This window comes from Pseudorasbora parva, chromosome 2 (genome assembly GCF_024679245.1).
Source record: "Pseudorasbora parva isolate DD20220531a chromosome 2, ASM2467924v1, whole genome shotgun sequence".
Classification (NCBI taxonomy): domain Eukaryota; kingdom Metazoa; phylum Chordata; class Actinopteri; order Cypriniformes; family Gobionidae; genus Pseudorasbora; species Pseudorasbora parva.
In genome coordinates, this window is record NC_090173.1 from 48,442,116 (window position 1) to 48,466,468 (window position 24,353).

At 38.7% G+C, this 24,353-nt stretch overlaps 2 protein-coding genes across 5 annotated transcripts in view; both read left to right on the forward strand.

Moving 5' to 3' along the window:
- Positions 1 to 5,752, forward strand: part of prkacaa (protein kinase, cAMP-dependent, catalytic, alpha, genome duplicate a) — a 44,251-nt gene extending 38,499 nt beyond the window's left edge. For both annotated transcript variants that reach the window (XM_067423047.1, XM_067423038.1), the window contains exon 10: positions 2,556 to 5,752. In XM_067423047.1, the coding sequence (XP_067279148.1) occupies positions 2,556 to 2,681 (126 nt within the window). In that variant the 3' untranslated portion in view covers positions 2,682 to 5,752. The remainder of the gene's footprint in view (positions 1 to 2,555) is intronic.
- Positions 5,753 to 7,665: 1,913 nt separating this feature from the next.
- Positions 7,666 to 23,755, forward strand: samd1a (sterile alpha motif domain containing 1a). 3 transcript variants are annotated; one of them, XM_067422956.1, is made up of 7 exons: positions 7,666 to 8,162; positions 13,266 to 13,524; positions 16,743 to 16,852; positions 16,940 to 16,997; positions 18,982 to 19,057; positions 19,246 to 19,360; positions 23,156 to 23,755. In XM_067422956.1, exons 1-7 carry the CDS (start codon positions 7,821 to 7,823, stop codon positions 23,306 to 23,308), a joined length of 1,113 nt encoding a protein of 370 aa, XP_067279057.1. In that variant the 5' UTR covers positions 7,666 to 7,820; the 3' UTR covers positions 23,309 to 23,755. The 3 variants fall into 3 exon arrangements, with proteins under 3 accessions (XP_067279057.1, XP_067279073.1, XP_067279068.1); XM_067422972.1 differs by lacking the exon at positions 7,666 to 8,162 and adding an exon at positions 8,382 to 8,405; XM_067422967.1 differs by lacking the exon at positions 7,666 to 8,162 and adding an exon at positions 9,060 to 9,206.
- Positions 23,756 to 24,353: the final 598 nt, after the last annotated feature.

Sequence of the window (24,353 nt, forward strand, 5' to 3'; positions counted from 1 at the left end):
CATTTGCATCTGTCCAAACAAGCCGAATCTACTGATGGTAAACAAGACACTCGAAGATAGCAAAAACGTCTCTCATTAAACATGGTTGAGGTTTATTATAATCGGATACCACAACAAATCGTTTGTTTGTTCGGCCCATTTCAAGCAAGCATCGCTTAGCGTCTTAAACTGAAGAAAGGGGCAATTATATTCCTGCAAGCAGTAAGTAATTTATCCACTTATTGACTAGCTGTTTAAACAATTTCTGATTAAATTGAAAGTTTCTTAGAGAGACAGCATTGTCTAGATAACGCAAGATGCTTACAGTAACAATAGGAAACTCCAAGTACCATACAAAACTAAATAGTGTGTCTAATGACAAAGGGAAATATTATTTTGTATTACAAAATACAACTGTAGATACTTTGCTTAAATCGTTCACTCGATCCTTCTAGCAAACGTCACCTTTTCCACCATATAAGTTAAAACGATAGTCATTTGACAAGGCTATTCATTTAGTAAAAATATAAGTTATATATGTATATGTGTGAGAACTGAAGTACGGTGTTTCCTATGATGTTTTTGCCTATTTGTATTTCAGATTAGGCTACACCACAGTCACTGCGTAACCTTAGCCTACATTGTGACTAACGTTATATAAACATGCAATATCGGTGACGAAAAAAGACAAGTCTAAAATGTAGACTGAATGACACTTTAAGCAGAACATCTCAAATGGAGATTGATAAAATGCAGCTTACTTGTTTATTGTTGTTTTCAGATCGTCCGTGCGCGAGAAAGAGCTTGTGTGCATGTGGTTGCCAGATTGAACATGTTTAGGTAAAACCCGGAGTGTATACAGGTTTCTTTTCACAGAAAAGCTCTGTTTGGGGGATTTAATTACTAAAAACACCAAATAAACAAGTAAGCTGCATTTTATCAATCTCCATTTGAGATGTTCTGCTTAGTTTCATTTAGTTGGTCTGTTCTGTCAGGACTCACGAGCCGATTTACTGAACTGCTGTGAGCTGCTGAAATAAGCCAATCAGAGCAGAACTCTTCATTAATATTCATGACCCTTCCAAATAAGGCAAAAACAGAGCATTACATCCTAGGGACACTTTATAGGGTTGTAAATGGACCTGTAAAACTGTATCTGGACATTTTTTTTCCCCCTTAAATAAGCCACATACCCTCTATTTAGATATCAGAGAACAATTTAACATATTGTTTCAAATCATTCTAGGGCACCTTTAATGACATTTTTTGTGGCTCTTTTAAGTTAGGTTTGAGAGGAACAATGGACTTTAAATGGAGGGACAGAAATCCCTCAGGTTTCATAAATAATATCTTGATTTGTGTTTGGAAGTTAAACGAAAGACATGATGTTGAGTAGGCTACATGATGATAAACATTTGTGGTAGCCTACATTTGTAAATTTGTGTTTGGGTGAATTATACCTTATAAATAGGAATACTACTGCAAGTTAAGCCTTGGATAAAACAACTCCATAACTCGAATCATATTGTTTCCTACATATTGTCAAATTTGTATTGTTTAACAATATTTTTTTACACCCCTATAAATAAATAAATAAATAAATAAATAAATAAATAAATAAATAAATAAATAAATAAATAAATAAATAAATAAATAATGCGCTGACCCCGCTCTGTGATTTTATGATTTTTTATGATGCCAGTGTTATATATTTTATTCAGTTGGGTTCTTACAATATCCAAAATGTTTCCAACTATTTGTAAATTGAGAGAAAATTGCTATTTTAACCAAGGACCCGGGACGTCTGAGGGAGTCGCCTGTCAATTGCGTCATATCTGCGTTTCCACAGAAATTACCTGGAACAGTTTGCCCTAGGAAATTTCTCCCCCCAGACCTGTTGCCATCTGCATTTCCATCGCGGCTTACAGTACCGTGAAGATTAGGCGAATTAGTCCTGAGACGTAGGACTGTGCGCGACTTTCCAGTTCCCGTCGGATTTCGTCCTCCGCATACTGTATAAGCTTGATAAAGCCTGAACCTCGTCATTCCTTTTGTCGTATTTTTTTAAACTTCCTTGTTGATTCGAATAGCAAACCGCTCTTACTGCACACACACCGCAACAAACTTTCAGGTTGAAAAAGAAAAAGCTGCGTGAACTCAATGAATCAGCATGTTCACCGCCCAATTCCCAACCCCGAAAGTTGCTGAACTTTGAGAAAGTACTACCTCGCGAATAGGGTAGTTTTAAGGGGGGCATTTTTACCTGGAACTTCGTTTAGACCCTGGCTACCACCCCAAAGGTGGGGAAACTTCCTGCTGTGGAAATGGGGCTAAAGAGGATGGAGTCTCAAAACCACACCCACCTATTACACACTTACGGATGGTTGTTCGAAGGGGTTTAACAGTGAGCAAACTTTTCCAGAAAGTTTTGAACTCCCGTTACGAACTCCATTTTAACCTAATGAATGACGTTCGTGCTCGCCTGAAGTATATCGGGGCCTTTAGGTTATATATTTAATCAAAATGTAAAATAACCTTTTCTGCTAACTCATCTTTGTATATTTGTCTGTTTTCAGGTGGAGGCCCCCTTCATCCCCAAGTGCAAAGGCCCCGGGGACACCAGCAACTTCGACGACTACGAGGAAGAAGAAATCCGGGTCTCTTTCACAGAGAAATGTGGAAAGGAGTTTGCTGAATTTTAGAAGCAGCTGCAGTAGAGGAGAGGGATGGAGAGAAATTAGATGTGGGGCAACAGTGAGAAGAAAACGTTTTCCAGGGTGAGGTGATGGACTGGACTGAGCCTGTATGCGGTAACAACAACAACAACAACAACAACGACAACAACGTAGAGCCCTCACACGCGGATGGAGGGAGAAGATCAGAAAGTCCTGAGAGAGAGAGACGCCAGCAGTGTTGCCTTTTCAGATCCTTCGTCACTTGTTACTTGTCCATTTTCATGTTTTCCCTCTTGTTTGGTAGCCAGGGTCCATTGGGCAGAGATTCAGTCACTTCTCTATGACTGGCTGGCATGGGGATATTTGTGACTACTACTTTTCTTTTTTTTGTTTCTTTTTTTTTCTCCCCCAGAGATATAGAGGTTACTTTCTGGTACTGAATTTTGGCTTCTCCAGAGAAAATTCCCCCACTTTTTTTAATCAGCAGAGGTGTCCTTGCTCTGTAGTTCTCCACCCTGTCACATCTTGTTTACTTCCTGTGCACCTATTGGCACCCAATACCAAATCAATCCAACTCACACCGTTCAAGAGTTCTGGCTTTTTCTTTGAGATATCACACATTTCCCATTTGAATTTCAAGCGTCGCACCACCGTCCTTCAAATTTATCATCCACATGTTGATTGGGTACAATTTCCCACACTGCTCTGAGATCAGGCAGAATCAGCCGCTTAGTATGAAGATTGTTGATTTGGATCATCGCTCTCTCGATTATGTAGTGTATACCAAGCCAAAAGTGGCGTTCTGCGTGTCCTAAAAGCCCAGCTTGTCATACGATTAGAAAACTTGAAGCTCCAAATCCATGATTTTACACCCTGGCTTTGATTCAGAGATGAGTTTTGCAGGGAATAAATCAACACGAAATGGAAAAGTGAATGAATGCAGTGAATTGGCCAGGCACAAAGTCTTATATTAGGGCTGTTTGTTTTTAGAATTAAGCTTTTAAAGGAGGGCACTGTTTCTGTGGTTACACTCAGTGGTTTTTCTTATTATTATTCGATTCTTCCGTGTCACCTGCCAGTGACCAAACCCTTTTCTTTCTTTTTTTTTTTATCTTTACAGAAGACGTTTGAAAATTAGGTGGCTATTCAGTACGCTTTTACTTGCAAGGTCTTCACTAATCAATCTCCATTTCTGCTTCATATAAGCTTGTAGACTTCATTGTATCTTATTAAAGGGAAAGTTCGCCCCAAAATGCAAATGTCATTTACCCACGTTGTTCCAAACCCGAATGAACACAAAAGACGATATTATGAAAAATCCCCGATGGACCCGTAGTTTGGAGAAGGAGAAAAAAAATACTGTGGAAATCAATGGGGACCAGAAACCGTTTTGCTACTGACTCACAATTTATGTATATGATGATAAAATAAGGCTTTTTGGGGTGAACTATCCCTTTAAGACCAGTTAGTGAAGCTCCATTCGGCCTTGTGAAATATGGCCCAATGAATTGATCGATCTTGCTCTTTAACTCTGTAGGATGCAAGACAATCTGAATGCAAATGTCCCCATGGTTGTATTGTTGTTTAGTTTGCAGAGGTGTGCAATAATACGTAGTGTGTTGCAAAGGTTTTATTGCGTTATGCTCAGAGAGCTTCTCGTCAGTGAATATTTAATTAGGTGTTAAAGGTGAAGTGCGCCACTAGTGGCACCAAACGGAACTGCGGTCATGTTTGTTCGAGTAACCAAATGAAAAGGACATTAGATCGAATGGCTTGCTGCCTCTAGTGGCGCACAGATTTAAATGCGAGGCGGCAGTTATCGCTTATAGCTCGGTTTTGCTGGTGCCGCACTAGATGCTTCTCTTTCTAAACTGTGCGATTTTTGTTTTATTTTGTTTGTTTGTTTGTTTTTTGGGGTTTGTTTCTATTTTTTTTATGATGAGTAGCGTAACTTAATTTTGCCGAATGTTTGCGTACTACAGATTGGTGCCAGGTTCAGATGGTATTTAATGCAAGTCTTCGTACATCTTTTAATAATGGTAGCATCATTGAAGATGTCTGAAAAATTACCGTTCACTTACATTTCCCGCTCAGGAAATGTTACGTCACCGTAACACAGCCAAAACAGTTTCTGATCATTCGGGTACCTTTAGAAACCGTCGCAAGCAAAAGGCAGATGTTTGTATTTCACTGAACTTTGGGATAGGTTTTAGATTTTCTCTTCCTCACTCTTTTTTTCCCTGCATGCCTAGCAGTCGCTGGGACATTTACTCGCCCCATTTCTGGAGACTTCATAAAATGGGTGTAGAAACGGCTCCACTTGTTGCTGGAAAACAAAACAATCAGTGTTCAAAGGATGCTTCTGTACATTTCGGTTTGCCAGCAGGCTCTTCGGCACTGGTTTTGTGATGTTAGAAGCAACGTAAGACTATCTTCAACTGGTGCACTGAGTTCAAATGTACAGGTTTGCTTTTCATATGAGCTTCCCCCTTCCCTTTCCTTCCCTTTGAGCTTGATCGGAATAATGCGAAATAATAGCTCAAATGCACCTTTTTTTTTTTATTGTCAGAGCATGACATTCTTGGTGGTGTTCATATGTCATCTCTCCATGTCTGCCTGATTCTTGGGGCCCCGTCCCTCCCTTTCAAATACATGGATGTCACACATCCTCCAGTCTCTCACTCATCTGTTCACCGTCAATCATCTTTGTGTGTGTGCGTGTGTGTGTGCGCATCAGTCCATAATACAGTTTGCCTTTCTACACATCCAGTTTCATACACTCTTCTATTTGCTTTTTAAAAAAAAATCATGAAAACATTTGATTTACTTTTGCATATTTTCTAAGTGTATTTTCAATAACAGGAGTCTCTTTCCTCCCGACATGGGTATGGTGATGGTGTAGTCTATTGTACCTTTTCGGGAAACGATACTGTATATTCTCTGCCTTTAACAGTCTTAATTATTTTACCTTCTGGAGAAGTTGACGGATACCCGTACCGTAGGACACATCAAGTATGTTTAAAAAAAATAAAAAATACACAGAATAATATTTTGCAACATGTATCATTCCAATAAAGTTTTAATTGTTAAAATTACAATTATGTGGTGCCGTCTTGCGTGTTATTTTTCTGTTCATAACATTCAGCACAGAATACATATTTTATTTAGTGCTGGGCGATCAATCGTGATTATTTGCAACCAGAATAAACTTTGTTGATGTGTTGGTACTGTGCATAATTACTCCTTCAAGTATCATAGATAAATAACATTTTTCTTAAATACACACACACACACATTATGTGAACATAATGCGATTAATCAGTTGGCCAGCACTAATTTTATTATATTTGTATGTGACGCATACAATAGTCCCTTTAGATTTTTCATTGCTGTCTTGAAATCAGTTTCCTGCGAGTCTAGTAATTAAGTCACATGACATTTCGTCTCGAAATGACCTGGCAGCAGAGCTGAGCAGCCATGAGCAAAGATGGCGGATCACTTATGGCTTCCAGGTGCTTGCGAAACAGCATTCGACAGGAAATGTAAATCCTCGAGATGACACTACATTTGTTTAAAGGGTTAGTTCACCCAAAAATGAAAATTCTCTCATTAATTACTTACCCTAATGTCATCCCGTAAGACCTCAGTTCATCGTCGGAACACAAATGAAGATATTTGTGTTGAAATCCGATGGCTCAGACAGGCCTTCATTGACACCAATGTCATTTCCTCTCTCAAGACCCATAAAGGCACTAAAGACGTGTTACAAAGCCCATCTCACTACAGTGGTTCTACAATCATTTTATTAAGCGACGAGAATAGTTTTTGCGTGCAAAAAAACAACTAAACAACGATTTAAATAGTGATGGACCGATTTCAAAACAAAGATTTGAACGGTAATGAATCAGCGATTCATGATTCGGAATCATGACTCAATACGCTGATTCATAACCTTTCAAATCTTTGTTTTGAAATAGGACATCACTATACAAGTCGTTATTTCGTTTTTTTCAATGAAGGCCTGTCTGAGCCATCGGATTTCAACAAAAATATCTTCATTTTGTGTTCCGAAGATGAACGGAGGTCTAGCGGGTGTTGGACAACATTAGGGCAAGTAATTAATGGTATAATTTTCATTTTTACTATCCCTTTAAGTGTGCAGGATACTGCGCAACACTGTATCCCAGAATGCACTGCACGTTACTTGACCTTCCATTTCTAGTGTCACCAATAACCTGGAATTTCAGATCTAATCTTCTCTGATTGGCTTTCCAATTTAAGATGTGTAACTCAACATTTTAATGATTGTGGGATTATATTTGTTTGTCGCCTGAATAAAGTCAGCGTTAATTGGAACTTGAAATAGTCTTTTCTTCCCCTACGGTGAGGTATGTCCGAGTGGAATGACTTCTGGAAGGAGAAAAGGTGTAGGGCTGCTATTGGTGGATCTCATGCGAGTGAAAGGTTGCCCCGCCCTCACGCCGGTAAATGCATCATCAGAGAAGAGGTGAGCTGCAAAAGGAAGGGAAGGTGTTCTTATTAAAAATTAAAAGGGCACATGCATAAAAGAAAGAAAATGGTTTGCATGGATAAATCATGGATAATAAACAACATTCCATAAAACAGTTGATTTTGATTTCATTGTGCATAGGCTCATCTGACAACAATTTAGCATAATACTAAATGTTTATGGTTGCATAATGCCTTACTGTGTGCTAATATGCAGCTAATATGTTTGATTGGATCACCAAACATTAACATATTTTCACAAAATGGCATTTCAAGTGCCAAAGTTCTGAGATAACTGGCTTAAATAAACACGGAATGTGAACATTTAAAAGTTTTTAAATGTCTAAAATGCGTATTATTAAAGCAAAAACGAAAAAAACAATCAGCATGCTAGTGTTGTATTCCAAACACCTTCAAGCTACACGTAGAACAACAAAACACAACAAAGCCTCCTTAAAACTCCTAGTGGCGGGACGCGCAATTCGCGCATTCCACCTTAAGCGCTCAATGTGATCAACGCACGCGTACAGTATGTTTCCGTTTTTTTTTCCTTCTCCAGCGCGCTCGCACCGCGGCTCGAAAGACTGCGAGCGTCACGTCGAAGGCAACACTGACGCACTTCATCCACTCTATCAAGCTTGAAGCCCATTAGGAATAATGTCGAAGCCGTACCGCGAATGGATCCTGGGCTCCATAGACTCGCTGCGGTCGAGGAAAGCGCGACCGGACCTGGACAGAATTTGCAGAATGGTTAAAAGACGATACGGCTCGGACTGGGACCGAACCCGTTCAGAACTAGAGAAACTGATAGAGGAGCAAACGGTGCTGAAAGTCAACTATAAGGGCTCTGTGTCTTATCGCAACGCGGCAAAGGTGCTGAGAGGCAGGAGAAAAAACGAGCAGAGCAAGTGTGCGGTGAAACAGCCGTCCCTCGCGGACTGGAGCACCGGCGACAGCGCGCTGGGTCCCGTGGATGAGGATCACATGGAGGATATGGAAGTAAGTAAACCGAGCGCCGGCGCATAAAAAAAACAGCGACTGCGCTCCGACAAAAAAACATCACACGCGCAATGTCAAGCGCTGGTGTTTTATCACTAGTTTTATCACTAGTTCTGGCGCATTAAACATGAAAGCAAGTGCACGCACGCACGCACGCGCGCGCGGACTGGCGCAGACGGGGAGCGGCACGAACCCTCATGAGCGTCGGAAAATCGCCAACAATAGAAGCGCTTGATGTGCGAGGTCGGAGCGAGTTGTTGTTCGAGCGCAGAAAATCCAGTAACTCAACTTTAGCGATACAATCATTGTCGGTTGATCTAAACTAGCGGGGAAAGTCACCAAAACATCACGTATCAGCCGACTGACGCATTTCGCACAAGGAGCGACACTGGAGACAATTGCAATAGCGATTATTCACTACCGGGAGACCGCTATTGTACATGTCATAACAAAGTCAATATGACAATTTATAGGGATCATTGAAGCGCGACTCGTTGCACGGGCTGCTAGAGTATCCTTTATGTCCGTGCATGCGAAGTGCGAACAAGTCGTCAGTGCGGCTCGTGAACTTGCGCTGCTTGTGTATCGCGGGTTGATATGTGCACTGCGGTCAACGTTAGTTTTGGATGTTTTTTAAGGGGCGAAAATGTCGGCTATAGCCACGTTTAACATTGGCTTGCTTTGGGACGCGCTTGTCTCAGACGGGCAGCGCGCCTCAGAGCGAAGCGGGCGGGTTTATGAATATTGACTATGCTGCGTGATGTTCGCCTGTGGCGCTGCCTAATTAATATATATGAACTCACCACGTTTCTCTTTCAGGCCGCTGAGGAACCTCACGCAACTTAATATTCATGAGCCCGCCAGGCCGATTCGTTCTGATGCAGCTGGAGAATGTTACGCTACTTAATATTCATGAGCCCGCCAGGCCGATTCGTTCTGATGCAGCTGGAGAATGTTACGCTACTTAATATTCATGAGCCCGCCCCAGTTCACTCTGAAGGCGCGCTGCCTGCCGCCCGCCGGAGAAGAGAACCGCGAGTCCGAGTTAAGCGCTCCTCCGTTTAGCAAACTCACTCACTCCGTAATGTTACTCACACTGTATAAATAAGTTATTTAGATATGCTCACTGTTCTGTTATTAACGTTCCAAACACGATTGTGCCAAATGTCGCCAAAACGGGGTTTCAAAGTGGAACTTTATGCGAAAACGTACATTTCTGTCTGAACAAACTGTGCGCGCGGCCTTCAGATACCACTGAAGCTCGACTCGACGACTGTCAGATTTGCAGTTGGACGGATTTAGCAAAACGCAAAGAGCAGTTGTCGAAACATATTAGTTTAAATGTAAAATTCAGGCATTTCTAATCAGCATGCAGTCCTATTTAAAGCCACGGAATGCATGCTAATATGTTTTCTTTATTCCACCAGCTTGACTGCTTATGCCTTTTAGCCGGCTATTGAACATCCAGTGTTATTGCTCAGGACGGGTTGGGTTAAGTTGACATAATGGGACTGACATAATTAGTCTGCCATTTAATTGTTATAGGTGTTGTGTAAAAATGTAAACAAATTATAAAACACAATTCAAGAGCAGTGAATGGTTTTCTTTTCTTTTGTTTGATTAACATTAATGACTGCCTATATGGCTGCATTAACACTGCACGTCTTGATGCCCAATTCCGATTCGATAACTATATCTGATGTTTTTTTGTTTTTTTTTGAAGACCAGCTTGTATCTTTTAAAAGTGACTCGTATCTGATATCTGCTTTTACACTATATACTTAATGAAACAACCCAAGGTAGACGTACTGACCTGAAAAAGCTTAAAACAAAAACATAAAAAAGCTTAAAAAGAAGTAAAACAATGGACGTGAAAAAAATTATGATACATGCTCCATTGCGCCACTGAAAAGGGTCATGGTCACGGTCGGTCACAGTTGACAGAAATGTTGCTTTTTCAATGCTGTACGTCTCGCTGATGGGTATATCTGATCTGTCCGCTTATGCATTGCAATATGCATTGATCCAATATAAGGATAATTTCGCCCACTGTTAACTTTCATTTTAGACAAGACTGACTGTTTTTTTACACGAAAATGTGTGTATTTGACCGTTCAAGCCTAATAAGCCAGTAAACTGAATTCAGCGATTCCGATGTGTGCCACAGAAAGCCGCCTGTTTGTACCAATTTCAGTTCTCTTTCACAGTTTATTGTGCTTCTAATAACTCGTCATCAAGCATGTCAACACTTTTTCTTCTCATTCATTACCTATAGATAACCTATATAGAAAAATCTCTATCAATCGTCATATCGCCCAGCCCTACTCCACACCTTGAGAAAAAACAGTAATAAGCTGATTTGATACTCAAGAAACGGTGTTGAAAACGGTTGTGCTGCTTCATATTTTTCTTTCTTAAAAATTTGAATGTATTTACTTTATAAAAAGGAAAACTGTTGAAGCCTCAAGTTGCACTGGATGTGTTTGTCTAAAGCCTTGTTTAAACTTTCGCATGGCTGCGCAGCTCGAGCCTCCGCTAGCCTGCGCGCTTCTCCCCAAACGGACGAGGCGTTTATACGCTCGCCGTTGTACTTTTCTTTAAAACGACAGAGGGCGACTCAGAGTAATTGTTCTATAAGCCATCAGGAAAAAGCGTTGAGAAAAGGTGGGCTAAATGGGCTAAATGTACACAGGTGATGGTATTTATTTTAGTACACTTCACAAAAAACCACACTACAAAAGAATCATGTAAAACTCAGTAAACCTTGATATTATTACTTGTGACATGAGAAAAATATATATATGCACACATGTATACAGTTAAATTAACACTCTTAAATATTTCCTATTTTCACTAAACCTTTTAGTTTTGTGAATTGTATTATTATTATTTTATTAATCATGGATCTTTATTTAAAATGACTCATTTTGTAAATGTAAGCACCTAATTTGCATGTGCAAGTTGGTGCCGGTGTGATGATAATTATAATACACTTATTTTGTATAGCACCTTTAAAAGTTCCTTTCTCAAAGCACTTCACATTTAGCCTGACAAGCCAGACCCACATCAAGATGTTTGGTCTGGAAACTCACCATTGACAGGGCTCAATCCGAGGGGCGGATAAACGGTTGTCTTTTAAACTCCCTCTGCACGTGACAGGATAGCGCTACACCAACCAGAGCAACGAAGGTGAAACAGAGCTTGTTGATAGATTAAACATTCACCGTATCCGGTCAGCAAAACTCCGAACACATCTTCCCTTTTTAAGAATGACTTCAGTGCCGTTCTTTGTTCTTTTCTCAGAGAAAAGCTTAACTCCAAGTCTTCCAGAGTCGCGGTCAAAGCTGATTCGAAAGACCGCCGTTCGCCAGTTTCTGTGTTTACTAGAAGCACGCAAACGCAACTCGGCCGTCATTATGTTAAGCCCCGCCCACTGACTCTAGACACGATGTGATTGGCCCGGCAAGAGTTTGGCGATTATAGCTCAGAAGGGTATTGAGAGTTGCTAGACGACACTCGCGAGCAGATTAGATTTGCTGCCGCTACGGTGCGTCTAGATTTCTATATATATAATATAAGAAAAAAGTAAAATAAAAGTAAATCAACAAATAAAAATCAATTAAAATCAATCCTGAAAAAAAAAAATGTTTTAAGATGGGTTTTAAAACTGACTAAAGAATGTGCTTCCCTGATGTCAGACGAGAGAGAAATCCACAATTTGGGGGCCCTTGAGTGAAGCCGAGTTTTAGGAACGACTAAAAGCACCCTCTGAGAAGAACGCAGGTTGCAAACAGGCGTGTACGGTATTAAAAGCTCTGTTAAGTACTGAGAATCTCCAAACCATGCGATGCCTTATATGTTAACATCAGGACTTTGACTGAAAGCCAATGTAATGATTCCAAAACAGGTGTTATGTGATCAACTGCCCTAGCCCCAGATAAAATTCTAGCTGCAGAGTTTTGCAAATATTAAAGTTTGTTAATACAAGATTTGGAAACTCTGACAAGAAGGGCATTTACAATAATCTAACTGCGAGAAAACAAACTCGTTCATCAACCTTTCGGCAACAGAAAAAGAAAGCATAGGATGTAGACGTGCAATATTTCTGAGATAAAATAACGAAGTCTTAACAGTGTTCTGCACAAAAGGCTCAAACGACAAAGGGGAATCAAAAATAACTCCAAGATTTCTTATTTTACTTTGTGACTCCGAGGTAACACCATGAACAGACAGCGCCAAAGATCTAGCAGTGCGCAGTTGATGGGGAGAGCCAAGAATTATGACTTCTATTTTAGAAATATTCAGACAAAGGAAGTTCTCAGACATCCAAATCTTAATCTCTAAAATACAATGTGTCAGATGGGATAAGTCTACGTCTTGACCTGGTTTTGAATGGATGTAAATCTGGGTATCGTCAGCATAAAAATTATAGTTAAGGTCAAGAGATCTTAATAACTGACCGAATGGAAAAATATAAATGCTAAACAGCAAAGGACCAAAAATTGAGCCCTGGGGGACGCCAGTACTAACAGAACCCACATCTGATATGTGGCCATCCATAGACACAATGTGTCTGTGATCAAAAAACTAGGATCTAAACCAATCAAGAGCAGTCTCTGTTAAACCAAAGACAAATTCAAATCGACTAAGAAGTAGAGAAAGCTGAAAGAGTTAAATGATTGTGTAGTTGAAGCTATAGCACCCTCTAGGATTTTGCCAAAAATGAAAGATTTGATATTGGACGAAAATTGCTACGATTGTTTAAGTCGGAAGTTTGCTTTTTTGGAATAGGAGTGATAGCAGAAGTTTTAAGTGCTGCTGGCACAACACCAGTTGACAAGGATGAGACGTCATGCTCGACTAGATTCGCCTAGAACTCGTTCATCTTGGGATGCAGTGCCGCGCGCTGTTACAAAGAAAATGCACTGCACACTGCCAGGCGAAATGGGGTCTTACCTAACGCACACGACCGCCCACTCCGCGTTGACGTCATTTTTCCCCTGAGCACCCTCGCGCTTGTGCTGACGCGTTGAATATAAACAAGGCTTAACAGTGATCAAGTAAAATAAATACGATTTTTGTTTATTTATCTATCCTTTTTAGGACGAGATGTCGATGACAGCAGGATTGGACAGCAGTATGGATGAGGAGGGCGATGAGAGCAGTCTGGACGCCATGTGCGCTCAGAGCACCGCTGACTCGGGCATCAGCATGAGTCCCGTCACCAGCAGTAACACCAGTCTGCCTGTACCCTCACCCACATCCTCAAAGAACTCTCCCACCCATGATGCTCTGAGGCAGGACGCAGACAGCGCTGACACTCTGCCTGAGCACATACAGCCAGCAGCCCAGCAGGACACAGGTACTAACCAGCCTTTAAACTGAGACACTAATTCAAATACATCTGTTAAAATAAAAAAAATATTTTGAAACCGCACTGCAAAATAGCATGATAAAGTCGGCATGAAACGGAAGTCTTTTCTTTCCTATTGTGACGTATATCCGAGGGAAACAGCTTCTCGAACAAGAACAAATGTATGGAGGGATTTGATTTTGTCCATCAGAATTGATTGGATGGTTGTGGTTTGGTATTGGTGGATCTCACAGGTTGCCCGGCCCTCGCGCCAGTAAATGCATCATCAGAGAAGAGCTTTTGCTGCAAGAGGGAGGGGAAGATTTTTTGATTAAATATTATGAGGCTCATGAAAAAAAAGATGAGCACAGATAAATCATTTATATTAAACACTGCAATATTACTGCAAAAGAAACGGGAATTGTCCATTTTGATTTCATGATGAAACATAATTAACATTAGGATTTTGCTGGCAGCCTCAGATAAACTGAAGTCCCACTAGCCAAATGTTAGTCAGTAAACTTCATTTATACAATTGTTTGAGAATCAGAGGCCCTGGTATTAAGATGTGTTTTGTTCGATTGGATCACAAGGAGACAAGGAAGACACATTCCTGTTCACACCTGATGTTTTACAAATGAACGTGACCGGAGACGATAGAAAACCACTCAGAGACCATCAGCTTTCGTTTTTTTCTGCTCTGATAGCCACGAGATCACGCTGAACACTGTGAGTGTGTGTTAGAAATCAAAGAACACTGTGCTTGGTACGTTTTTCATCTTCAAACCAAACTTGGGTCTTTTAAATCCTGTGTGGCTGATAAGGTCAGTATCCTGAGAGTAGACGTCTTTTGTGGCTGTTCAAACACATCTGACCATATGAGCATTAACACTACGCAATCCCGTCAAATACTTTTTCGACTACCCCTGGAAGTGGTCGAAAGCTCAAAACATTTTAAAAACCCATTTACACCTGTATTTTGGATCGATCTTCAAAACACAAGTGAAGATATTTTTTATTTAATCCGAGAGCTCTCTGATCCCTCCATAGAGTGCAACGTTATTACCACTTTTAAGGCCCAGGTAGATAAAATATTGTCCATGTATGGTACAACATTAATTTTATGAAGTGATGAGAATACTTTTTGTGTCTATTAAATAGCTGTCTATGCAGGGGTCTCAGAGCTCTGGGATTTCATCCAAATTATCTTCATTTGTGTTCTGAAGATCAACAAAGGTCTTACAGGTTTTCATTTTTGGATGAACTAACCCTTTAATAATAGTAGGTGTAAACAGGGTTCACCCATTTAGCGGTCCAATCAAGATTTGCAGGATTTTTTTAATTTAATTTAATTTTTTAGCTTTTTGCATGCCTATTCTGTTACATAATGTACTTGTGTAAATCTAATATCAAGCATTATGAGGACCAGCAAATATTCACCCCAATAGTATTAGTAAAACTTAGTATTAGTAACTTACTGCAATACAGTGACAGGATAGTTGAACCTGTAGTGATCAATTTGTTTGGGCTTAGAATTATGGATTTTGATTAGCTTCGTATGACACAATATAAGCAAATCAAAATCATTTAGCTTATATTATGTCACACAAAGTCCCTAAAAGGACAGGAAAAGGATGAAGAAAAAAAAAAACATGAGACGGGAGGAAAAACGAGATGTCATTTCTTTTGAGTTCTTTGAAAAACATTTTTCGAATGGGACGCAAAAGCATTGACATCTCATTTTTCCTCCCATCTCGTATTTTTCCCTTCACCATGTCTTCAGGGCAGGGGTATTCAATTAAAGTTCCAAGAGATCCGATCTCTATATTTCTTTCCCAGCGGAAAAAAAACTTTTTTTGTACAGTATATTTCCATTGGGGCAGCCGTAGTACTTTGTAAAAGACAAAATCCTACTCACTCAAAATATAGGCCCCCGAGCCAAAGCAGTGATTGTCTAAGAATTTTTACCAAAAAATGACCAAAAAATGACCAAAAAAGTATATATTTCTTTCAACTGGATATGAATATAAAAGATCAGATGTTTAAATAGATTATTCATTTAATTTTTAATTTATTTTTTTACTTTTAGGCAGCTACGTGTATGGCACATAGAAGGGAAACAGGGAGGTGCCGGGTTTACCTCTTGAGAAAAGTTTGGACCATATTTATATTTTGGTTAAAGGAATAACCTACTTAAAAATAAACAATCTAATAATCAACTCTCATCATGAGCACAAAACAAAGTTAACTGGTTATTTTAAAGTTTCTTTGTCTTCCCTTGCCATCACTAAATATTTTTTCAATTTAATACATTTATTATGAAATGCTTATTAGGAAAAAAATGCTTATGTAAAACCTAAATGTATGGAAAAAAGAAGCACTTTATGTCTTTAGCGGAAGAGAGAAGCAACGTACACAGAAGGGACAGGGCTTGACTGAAGCTTATTTGATCTAGGTAAAAATATTAAAGGATGTAGCACTGAAAGATCAATACTTCAGTACTAAGATCAATAAAAAACATTACTTTACTAAAGCATAGAAATTCCATAATATGTTTGCAGATATGTAGGAAATATTGTTTCTCTGAAAAGCGAAGCTACAGCCAGCTATTCTACTTTGAAATGTGCGTTCTGTATCGGAATGTCCGTTTTTGTTTTGGTCTGATCATGCACATTACCAGTGTACAATATTATTTTGATACCACAGGTTGCCAGTTGGCGGAAAACAGAGCGTATTACAACCATATAGCCAGCAAACAAACTTGGTCAACGTTCACAGATTCTACCTGATTTACAAAGCCTCAGCATCCATCTAAAAATCTCTATGAATGGAAGCACATTAAAACATTCTACGTTCTTGTTCTGGTGAAACAATCTGTGTTTCTTGAATTTGTAGTAAAAGTTCGAAGAGACAAATATAAAATTAGACATTTTGACAGCGTAAAGTTACAACATGAATTGCATCCATTCAGTCTCTTACAATTCCCGCTCTTAATTCAGTATGCTTCACATTTTTTGTTTGCTGCAAATTGGGGCATTGCAATGCATGTCAGGGAGTTGGATAGAAATATCAGAGATAGCTGTTTAATCTGTCACCATCTTCCTTTTAATATTTGGTGAGAGTGACTGACCTCTGACAGAAGATTTCATCAAAAACTGTAATGTGAATGTGTAAGACTCTGGCCTAAAGAGATTTCAGCTGATGGTATTTGTCATTATGGCCCACAGGATCTGTGGAGTTCTTACAGCAGCCAGCTGCCATCTGTCTCTCCGCTCCTAAAGTCGAGGAGGAGCCGAGCATGGAGGAGAGCGTGGCCACCCCTGATCCAGTCATGCCGGTGAGCTCGTCCTTCCAGCTTCCAAACACAGCACATCTGCCATGTTCCTCTGTGTCTCTGTGTCATATTGTGTGTGTCTGTCTTCAGGACGAGGTGGTGATGGCAGATGGAGGGCCTCACACTGTCTCTGATCATACTGAGGAGGGTGAGAATTCTGTTCCCTTAACTTTCATAGCATATCAGGGACAGATTATTTTTCCATTTAAGGTGTAGTAAACGATTTCTGAGAAATGCTCTTGTACGTGGATCGGGTCTATAGACCGTAAAAAAATATGGACGACGCGACATCATCTGTTTCCGCTTAACAGAGTTGAAGCTTTCAGGCGGCCTGCACGGCGCTGACATCTTGAGACAGAGTCTGCGCAGTAGCGATTTCGGGACCGGAGTTGCGCAGTAAAGCACAGGAAGTAGAGCAGGAAGTACAGCTGCGATATCAAAAGCCCGCCCACACTCTAACATATGAAGAACAATTAATTATGTTGGTGTGAAATAAACAGTTATGAAAATGTAGAAATTAAAGCTAAATTTCCAATCTGCTCCCAAAAATCCCGAAAAAAAGTCAGTTTATAGTCAGTCATTATACATTAAAAACCAACCTTTTGAGACAAATTGCCATGGAAAACCACATGAATGGCGCTACGGGATTTTAAACAACTTTGCGCTTGTGCGCGACCCCCGTCTGTTTGGTAACTAATGTTAATATTCTCTTAATATTCAACGTTAATAGCATAAACAATGTGCAGCGCCGCTGCATGTCAACATAGTTGCTTTTTTCTAGGTGAACTGGAAATACCAAACTAAATTTTGGGGTGGCACCCAGGGTGGCCAGTCAGGTGTCAGGGGTGTTCAGTGGCTTGCTCTGCCACTGGTGTCCAGTCATTATGGGGGAGAGCGGTCCAATCGACAGACTGTAGAAAGAGAGATGCTTGAGAGACATTACAAAATAGAAAAGCTCAGAGGATTATCACTGGAAACAAAAGGGTTTTGATCAGGCAAGAGCTTTAGGACCCACATTATTATTAGAAAAGCTTTCCAGCACTGGAGAGTGAAGCAGGAAGTCCTGAAAACGGACGGAGAGGTTGCGTTGTTTTTGCTCTGTATGTAAGTAACATTAGTTTTGCTCTTTCACAGCACAGATACGATGTTGTTGTAATGTTAGCTCTAGAAACTGGACGGTTTTGAGTGTCATTGTTTGTCTGGAGCTGCCGGCTGACTTTATTTTTTGCTAAGCATTGTTTTGATTCACTTCAGCTATGATTAAAAAAAACGTCCAATATTACATATTACAATATTATATATATATCGGCAGTGTTTCTCAGAAATCGCTTAATGCTCCTTTAAGTGCCAATATTTGCCCCCTGGAAGTTTTTTTTTCTTTTTCCTTTGCAAGGGTAATTGTATGTTTATCTTATTGAATGTATCTGTTGTCTTTTTTTATGTGTATCTTGTTTATGTCAAAGACATTTAACCAATTATATGTATTTATACTAATGCATAATGTATAGACTACATGAAGTATATAAATTAAAAACATTAACTCATTAGGGTTGCAGTTTTATTACAAAAATCATTACTGTTGATTACTGCTCTTGATATTGTAAAATGATTATTAATGACAATTAATGGAATACAGAAACTGTTTTTGTGTTTAAGGACACAGCTCGTCATATTCCTAGGCTACACAGATAAAATTTGTTTAGTAGCATGAAAAACAAATGTTTATTCAAACTAGGAATAAAGTGAGTCAGTCTGCGTTCACACTAAACACATTTACCTGTGACTATTGTAAACACCTCTGATTCGCCATTGCTTTCAAATGCTCAACAGAAATACGTGTGATTAGTTGTGATGCAAAAAAAAAAAAAAAAAAATGCGTAAAAAATAAATCTGATGCAACTTGAGCAGATCTAAATGTATTGTCACAATCAACACTGTTTAATCACGACAGTCATGATAGGTTTAGTTTATTTGTGCAGCTGCTTTTTTTTGCCCCCTATCCTGATTTTGGGGGCTATTTTAGTGACATTTTTGCCCCAAATCCCAGTTAATTTCCAAACCTGCACCATATATGTATATCAACTCATTGTACATTTATATTTTTTCTTTCTTTATTTTTTGTGCTGTCACAGGTGAAATGTGCAATAAGGAACTCAAGAGCATGACAGAGGAAGAAACGGATAACAATGGAGGGATGAGTAATGGAAAGTGAGTGAAAGTTTAAATTCTCTTTCTGTCTTTTGCAATAAACACTGAAATAGTGAGACTTAAAGCGCTAGTGTTTTATTTCTGTGCTTCAAACGCAACTGGCACCATTGGTTAATATGTTGTTGTTATGGTATGGAGATGCCATGTGTGAATTGCTTAGGTGTTAAGAAGTTTTTGTTCATTCTCAGTGATGTGGTAAAAGAAGAATTTAGGCAGGACCCTTTGCTTTGGACCGTGGCCGATGTGGCTCATTACTTCACGTCTGTGGGTTTCCCTGAGCAGGCGCTGGCTTTCAGGACACAGGTTAGTGGTGTGGTCAAACAAACCTGTTAAAAACATGTGCTTGTTGTATTTTAACCCAAAATCAAAAAAAAAAGATTAAAAAAATCCTAATTTTATGATAATTAATTACAATTCCCCTCTAATTGATGTTACTTTAATGCCGGAAAAATGCTCAAGACATTTATTTAATTTATGCTGACTTTAGTTTTTAAATAGTTATTTCCAGAAAATAACTTGATTATTAATATTAATAATTAGGAGTAAACAAGTAACATTAGCATGTAGCCCTCAAATATTGTTCCATTAAGGAAACATTGCATTAAACCGACTTAAATGAAAAGTTAATCATAGAATGAAAAACAAAGAAACGCATTACAGGTAACAGACTTAATGCACAGATCTATTTTGGCATGCCATTTTTTTTTTTTTGTCCTGTCGCTTGCTATTCTCATCACTATTCCAGATTCAGCCATGCATTTTTAGTATGGTTGTCACTAATACAACTTTGCAGTGTACTTTTATTTAAATTATGAATGGGTTATATACAGAAAGCGAGCAATGAGTTCTAAAAAAAATCGGTCTATGCTGCACGATGAATCTCTTATTGACATATTGTTTTGTTAATTTATGAGTATTCTTGTTGTTTGATGTGATGAGTGAGTGAGTGATAAATGAGTGAATGTTCTACAAAGTACACTGCACACACTCACACCTCAAGCTGTCATATCTAGTTACTTGTTTACCTTCATCTCTCCTTGCAGTCTTTTTACATTTTTTGTTGTACAGAAAGCTTGTATTTTGTATTCTATTTTTAATGCAATTTCTGATATTGTTTTTTTTAAACTTTATTTACTTTTAAATAACTACATTTGATCAATGTAATTTAAGCACATTCTTCACCTTTTTCCTTGAAATTAAATTTAAAATAACTGTCTACCGACTACGGAAGCTTATTGCATTCACTTGAGAGAAAAAAATCTACTCTGTTTTTCTGAATTAATGACTTAATTATCTCAGAATTATGAGAATTTTTCATGAATCATTTTTTTTGCTCTGTTTTTCTGAATTAATGACTTAATTCTTTCTTGAAAAAATAAATAAATAATTTGTTCTGTTTTTCTGAATTAATGAGATCCCTCAAAATCCTGCCAAGAGCTCTATTTTAGCTGGATTGCATGGAAGTAAACATGTCCCGCCTTTCAAATTTGTGCAGACAGCCGATCTCATGAAAATTCGAATAAATAGTAGTATAAATAAGTGTGCAATCTTGCGGAATGTATACGCTAAAATGAGTTTTGGTGTGCATATGGTACACAGTTTTTTACGTGCTTATGATACGCACTTTATGGCATATTATACGTACGAACCCCCCATCCCACCATCCCCAACCTACCCAAGAGCATGTCATATGCACGCACGCGAAAAGACTGTGTAGCACGTGCATTATCTCAGTAAACATTCCACACAATATACATTCCAGACGATATACATTAGACACAATTTCACACTCGTAATATTGATACGCATTACTATGTGATCGTGTTAAGATGATGCATCTGAAATGCATTCAGGCTGGCTACGTGGTGACACAAAAGACAATCAGGCAATTGTTGAAAATACTGGATCCCCATGGAGTGCAATAGCAATGTCAAGCAGATCAGAATGTTCATTTCTGCTGTCTTGAGCTGTCTGCACAAAGTTGATGCACTAAAAACAATACAATTTTTATTACTTAAAGACAATGTCTCAAACCCAAAGTAAAATAAATCCGGATTAAATTTGAAAGGTGGGACATGTTTACTTCCATGCAATCCAGCTAAAATAGAGCTCTTGGCAGGATTTTGAGGGATCTCATTAATTCAGAAAAACAGAGCAAAAAAATTTGTATTTATGAAAAATTATCTCATAATTCAGAGATAATTAAGTCATTAATTCAGAAAAACAGCAACAAAAAAAATTATTCATGAAAAATGATCTCATAATTCTGAGATAATTAAGTCATTAATTCAGAAAAACTGAGTAGATTTTTTTTTCTCAAGTGAATGCAATAAGCTTCCGTACGTAACCGACCTCTTGTGGAGAGAAACACGAACAAAAGCATGATATTTCATGACTATTGCACTAGATGGCCTCTGTATATAACAAATAAACTGTTCCACTATGGAGTTACTATTCTGACTCAATTCTGCGCGCGCAAGATCATATTTTGAGTGCGCAAAAGGGCATTTCACGTGCGCGTGAACTGAGTTTTGCGGAGAAATGTTCGTCTCGCAAATATGAAAGTATTTCGAGCGAACGAAAATACATTTTGCATTTAAAATAAGCTTATTTAGATGTGCCCCGACGTTATATTTCACATGTGCAACGTCTAGTTTGCTTGTGCTCAGATACCCGCTCTGACTGCTCGACGGCTCGCTTGCTCAACACAACTCAATGTTATAATATGACACAATTCCAGCCAATCAGAGATGAGACTGCTAAATTCTGATAGGCTGGCTTAACAGCCTCTCACAAGACTGCTCCCTGCAATTACTCTACAGCGGACAAGGAAATATACACGGAAAATCTAATTATAATGTCTTTGACATTAATTTCCAAGTTCAAATGTCTACCATTTGACAAACACACATAAGTATCTTATTTTTTCTAAATTAATATCAAATCGTATCAAGTAAATAATAGTTCTTACTGATCTTCAATTTATTTTTAAGTTATTTAGGGTCTCTAATGTTACACATTTTCAGAAAAAAAAAATGGACAGACTTTTTGCCTATATTAATTAATGAATGTGAACAAAACAGCCTCAGAATATTAAAAATAAAAGCCATCAAATAAACATAGAAATGCAATGTAAAAACAGTAAATAATAATAAATATACTTCATATCCTTGAATTTATTTAAACAAGCAAAAAAAACTTTCATGTTTTACATACTATTTAGGATGTATATTGTGCACATTGGAATGCAGGCTTGTTTTTCCTCATTGAAAAATAAATAAATAAATAAATAAATAAATAACGAAAATAACTAAAAATTGTTATTTGGGTAACCATTACATACATACAACATTAAGTGAAGATATTGGTTTTGACCCAGAAACTACTTTGTGGTTTACACACCCAAGATTTTCACATACTGTTATATTTGCGTCATTGTTACCCACATAACTAGGTATTTTTTGCAGTGAGGAAGAACAAGCCTGCTAATTTTACATACTATTTGGGTAGGTTAGTATGCCCAATGAAATCAATGTGCATACTAACCTACCCAAATAGTATGTAAAATTAGTAATTCAGTCTATATTTTACAGTATTGTACAGTATAAATCTTGTGACAATGCATAGTCTATTCAACATCTGTCAGTGTGTGCGCGCCCGCCGATCTGTTTGTGACTTGTGTAGGTGAGTTTGTGTGCGCATGTATGTTTGAGTGTGTTTTAAGTACAATTACAAAGCAATTCATTGGTTTTGTTTAACTCTGAAACAATTTTCGAGTTGCGTTTTGGTAAAAATAGCTACGGGTAACGCCAGCTGATTGAGGAGTGCCACCATTCTACGTCATCAACCTAGAACGCAAACAAAATGGTGCCGCCCATGGTCCAAATATAAAATCGATTTGTTTAAATAACGTAGATCTTTCATGGGTTTTCTACTACATATTTCAGTAAGAGACATCGTTTATGTTATATTAAGCCATGCAAGTCTCAACACCAGGGGATCCCTTTAAAAAAAATTAAGATCTTACTGAGCCCAAACCTTGGAACACTACTACTGTCCATGAAGTGGATCTGAAGTAACCCTTGTATCTTCCAACAGGAAATAGATGGGAAGTCCTTACTGCTGATGCAGCGCAGTGACGTGTTGACTGGTCTGTCGATCAGACTCGGCCCAGCTCTCAAAATCTATGAGAATCATGTGAAGGTACTGCAGCGAAGCCACTTTCAAGAGGACAGCCGCCTCGTCTCATAGCCAATCAGACTGAAATGCTCCTGTTCAGAGCACTGGCCATGAAACGAGGGGACACTTTAACTCTTCAAGACTTGATTTGCACAATCCTCCTCAGTCGATCTTCTCTTCTTCCTGGTGAGGACATGCCGCATGACTCAGCCCTGCAGTCTGTTCTTCTGTTATGTTCTGTCGGCGTCCGTCTGTCCGTCCCTCACAGGGCTGATGGGACCATTCATCTTAGTACAAGTGTTATTTTTTTATTTCTATGGTGGAGCTTTTCATTCACCGGTGTTTTTTCCTCATGTTTTTTGTCAGATATAATTTACAGTGTAGCAATATTGTATAAACGTTGTTCTTGTCCAATTAAATGTACGATGTTCAGCGCTGTTTTACAGCAGTCTTTAAATAGACATGCAAAATTAGGAAATAAATTCCAGTTTCAGAATCTGAAACTGCATTTGTGGCATCGATCTTTTTCTCCTATGTATCGCGCCTGCCCAGCAGAGACCTGGAGTGAGTAACTACTTATGTTTTCAACCACCTGTTTTCATGTGAATTTTGGGATATCACATGAAAACACGCTGGATGGAAATGCCAAGATGTGCATAAAAAATTTCCTCAATTGAAGTGGATACTTTTTTTATCCGATAAGAAAATGTGCATAAACTAAGACGGAAACAAATTGACTTTTTAAATGCTGTGTTCACGACCATGTCATAATTCCGTGATAAGACTGCGGCTTCTACTCTAAGCTGTTCAACGTCTAAATGAATCTGTAACGGTCAGGTGGTATAAGCTCTAAGAACATTTCATACGTAATTATAAGTTCTACAAGCACATGAAGGCTTTTTACAGTTCAGAATGGTTACGGCAATTATGACATGCATGAACACACCTATTCTCAGGTTACAAGTTGTAATTGCGAGTTTGGTCAGCGCACTTGGAGATGCAAGTCATTTATGATATAGAAGAGCTTATTCCAGCAACTTCCATTTTTATAACTGATATTTTGTTCTCTTGAACACATGGGATGGGAATACTGCTTTATTCACAAATGCTTTATGCG

Excerpts from the sequence above, each read along its gene's own strand:
- samd1a (XM_067422956.1), top strand. The coding sequence starts at position 7,821 with ATGTCGAAGCCGTACCGCGAATGGATCCTGGGCTCCATAGACTCGCTG. Across the intron at positions 16,998-18,981 it reads CTCTGATCATACTGAGGAGG|GTGAAATGTGCAATAAGGAA; the intron begins GTGAGAATTCTG and ends GTGCTGTCACAG. Across the intron at positions 19,058-19,245 it reads GGAGGGATGAGTAATGGAAA|TGATGTGGTAAAAGAAGAAT; the intron begins GTGAGTGAAAGT and ends GTTCATTCTCAG.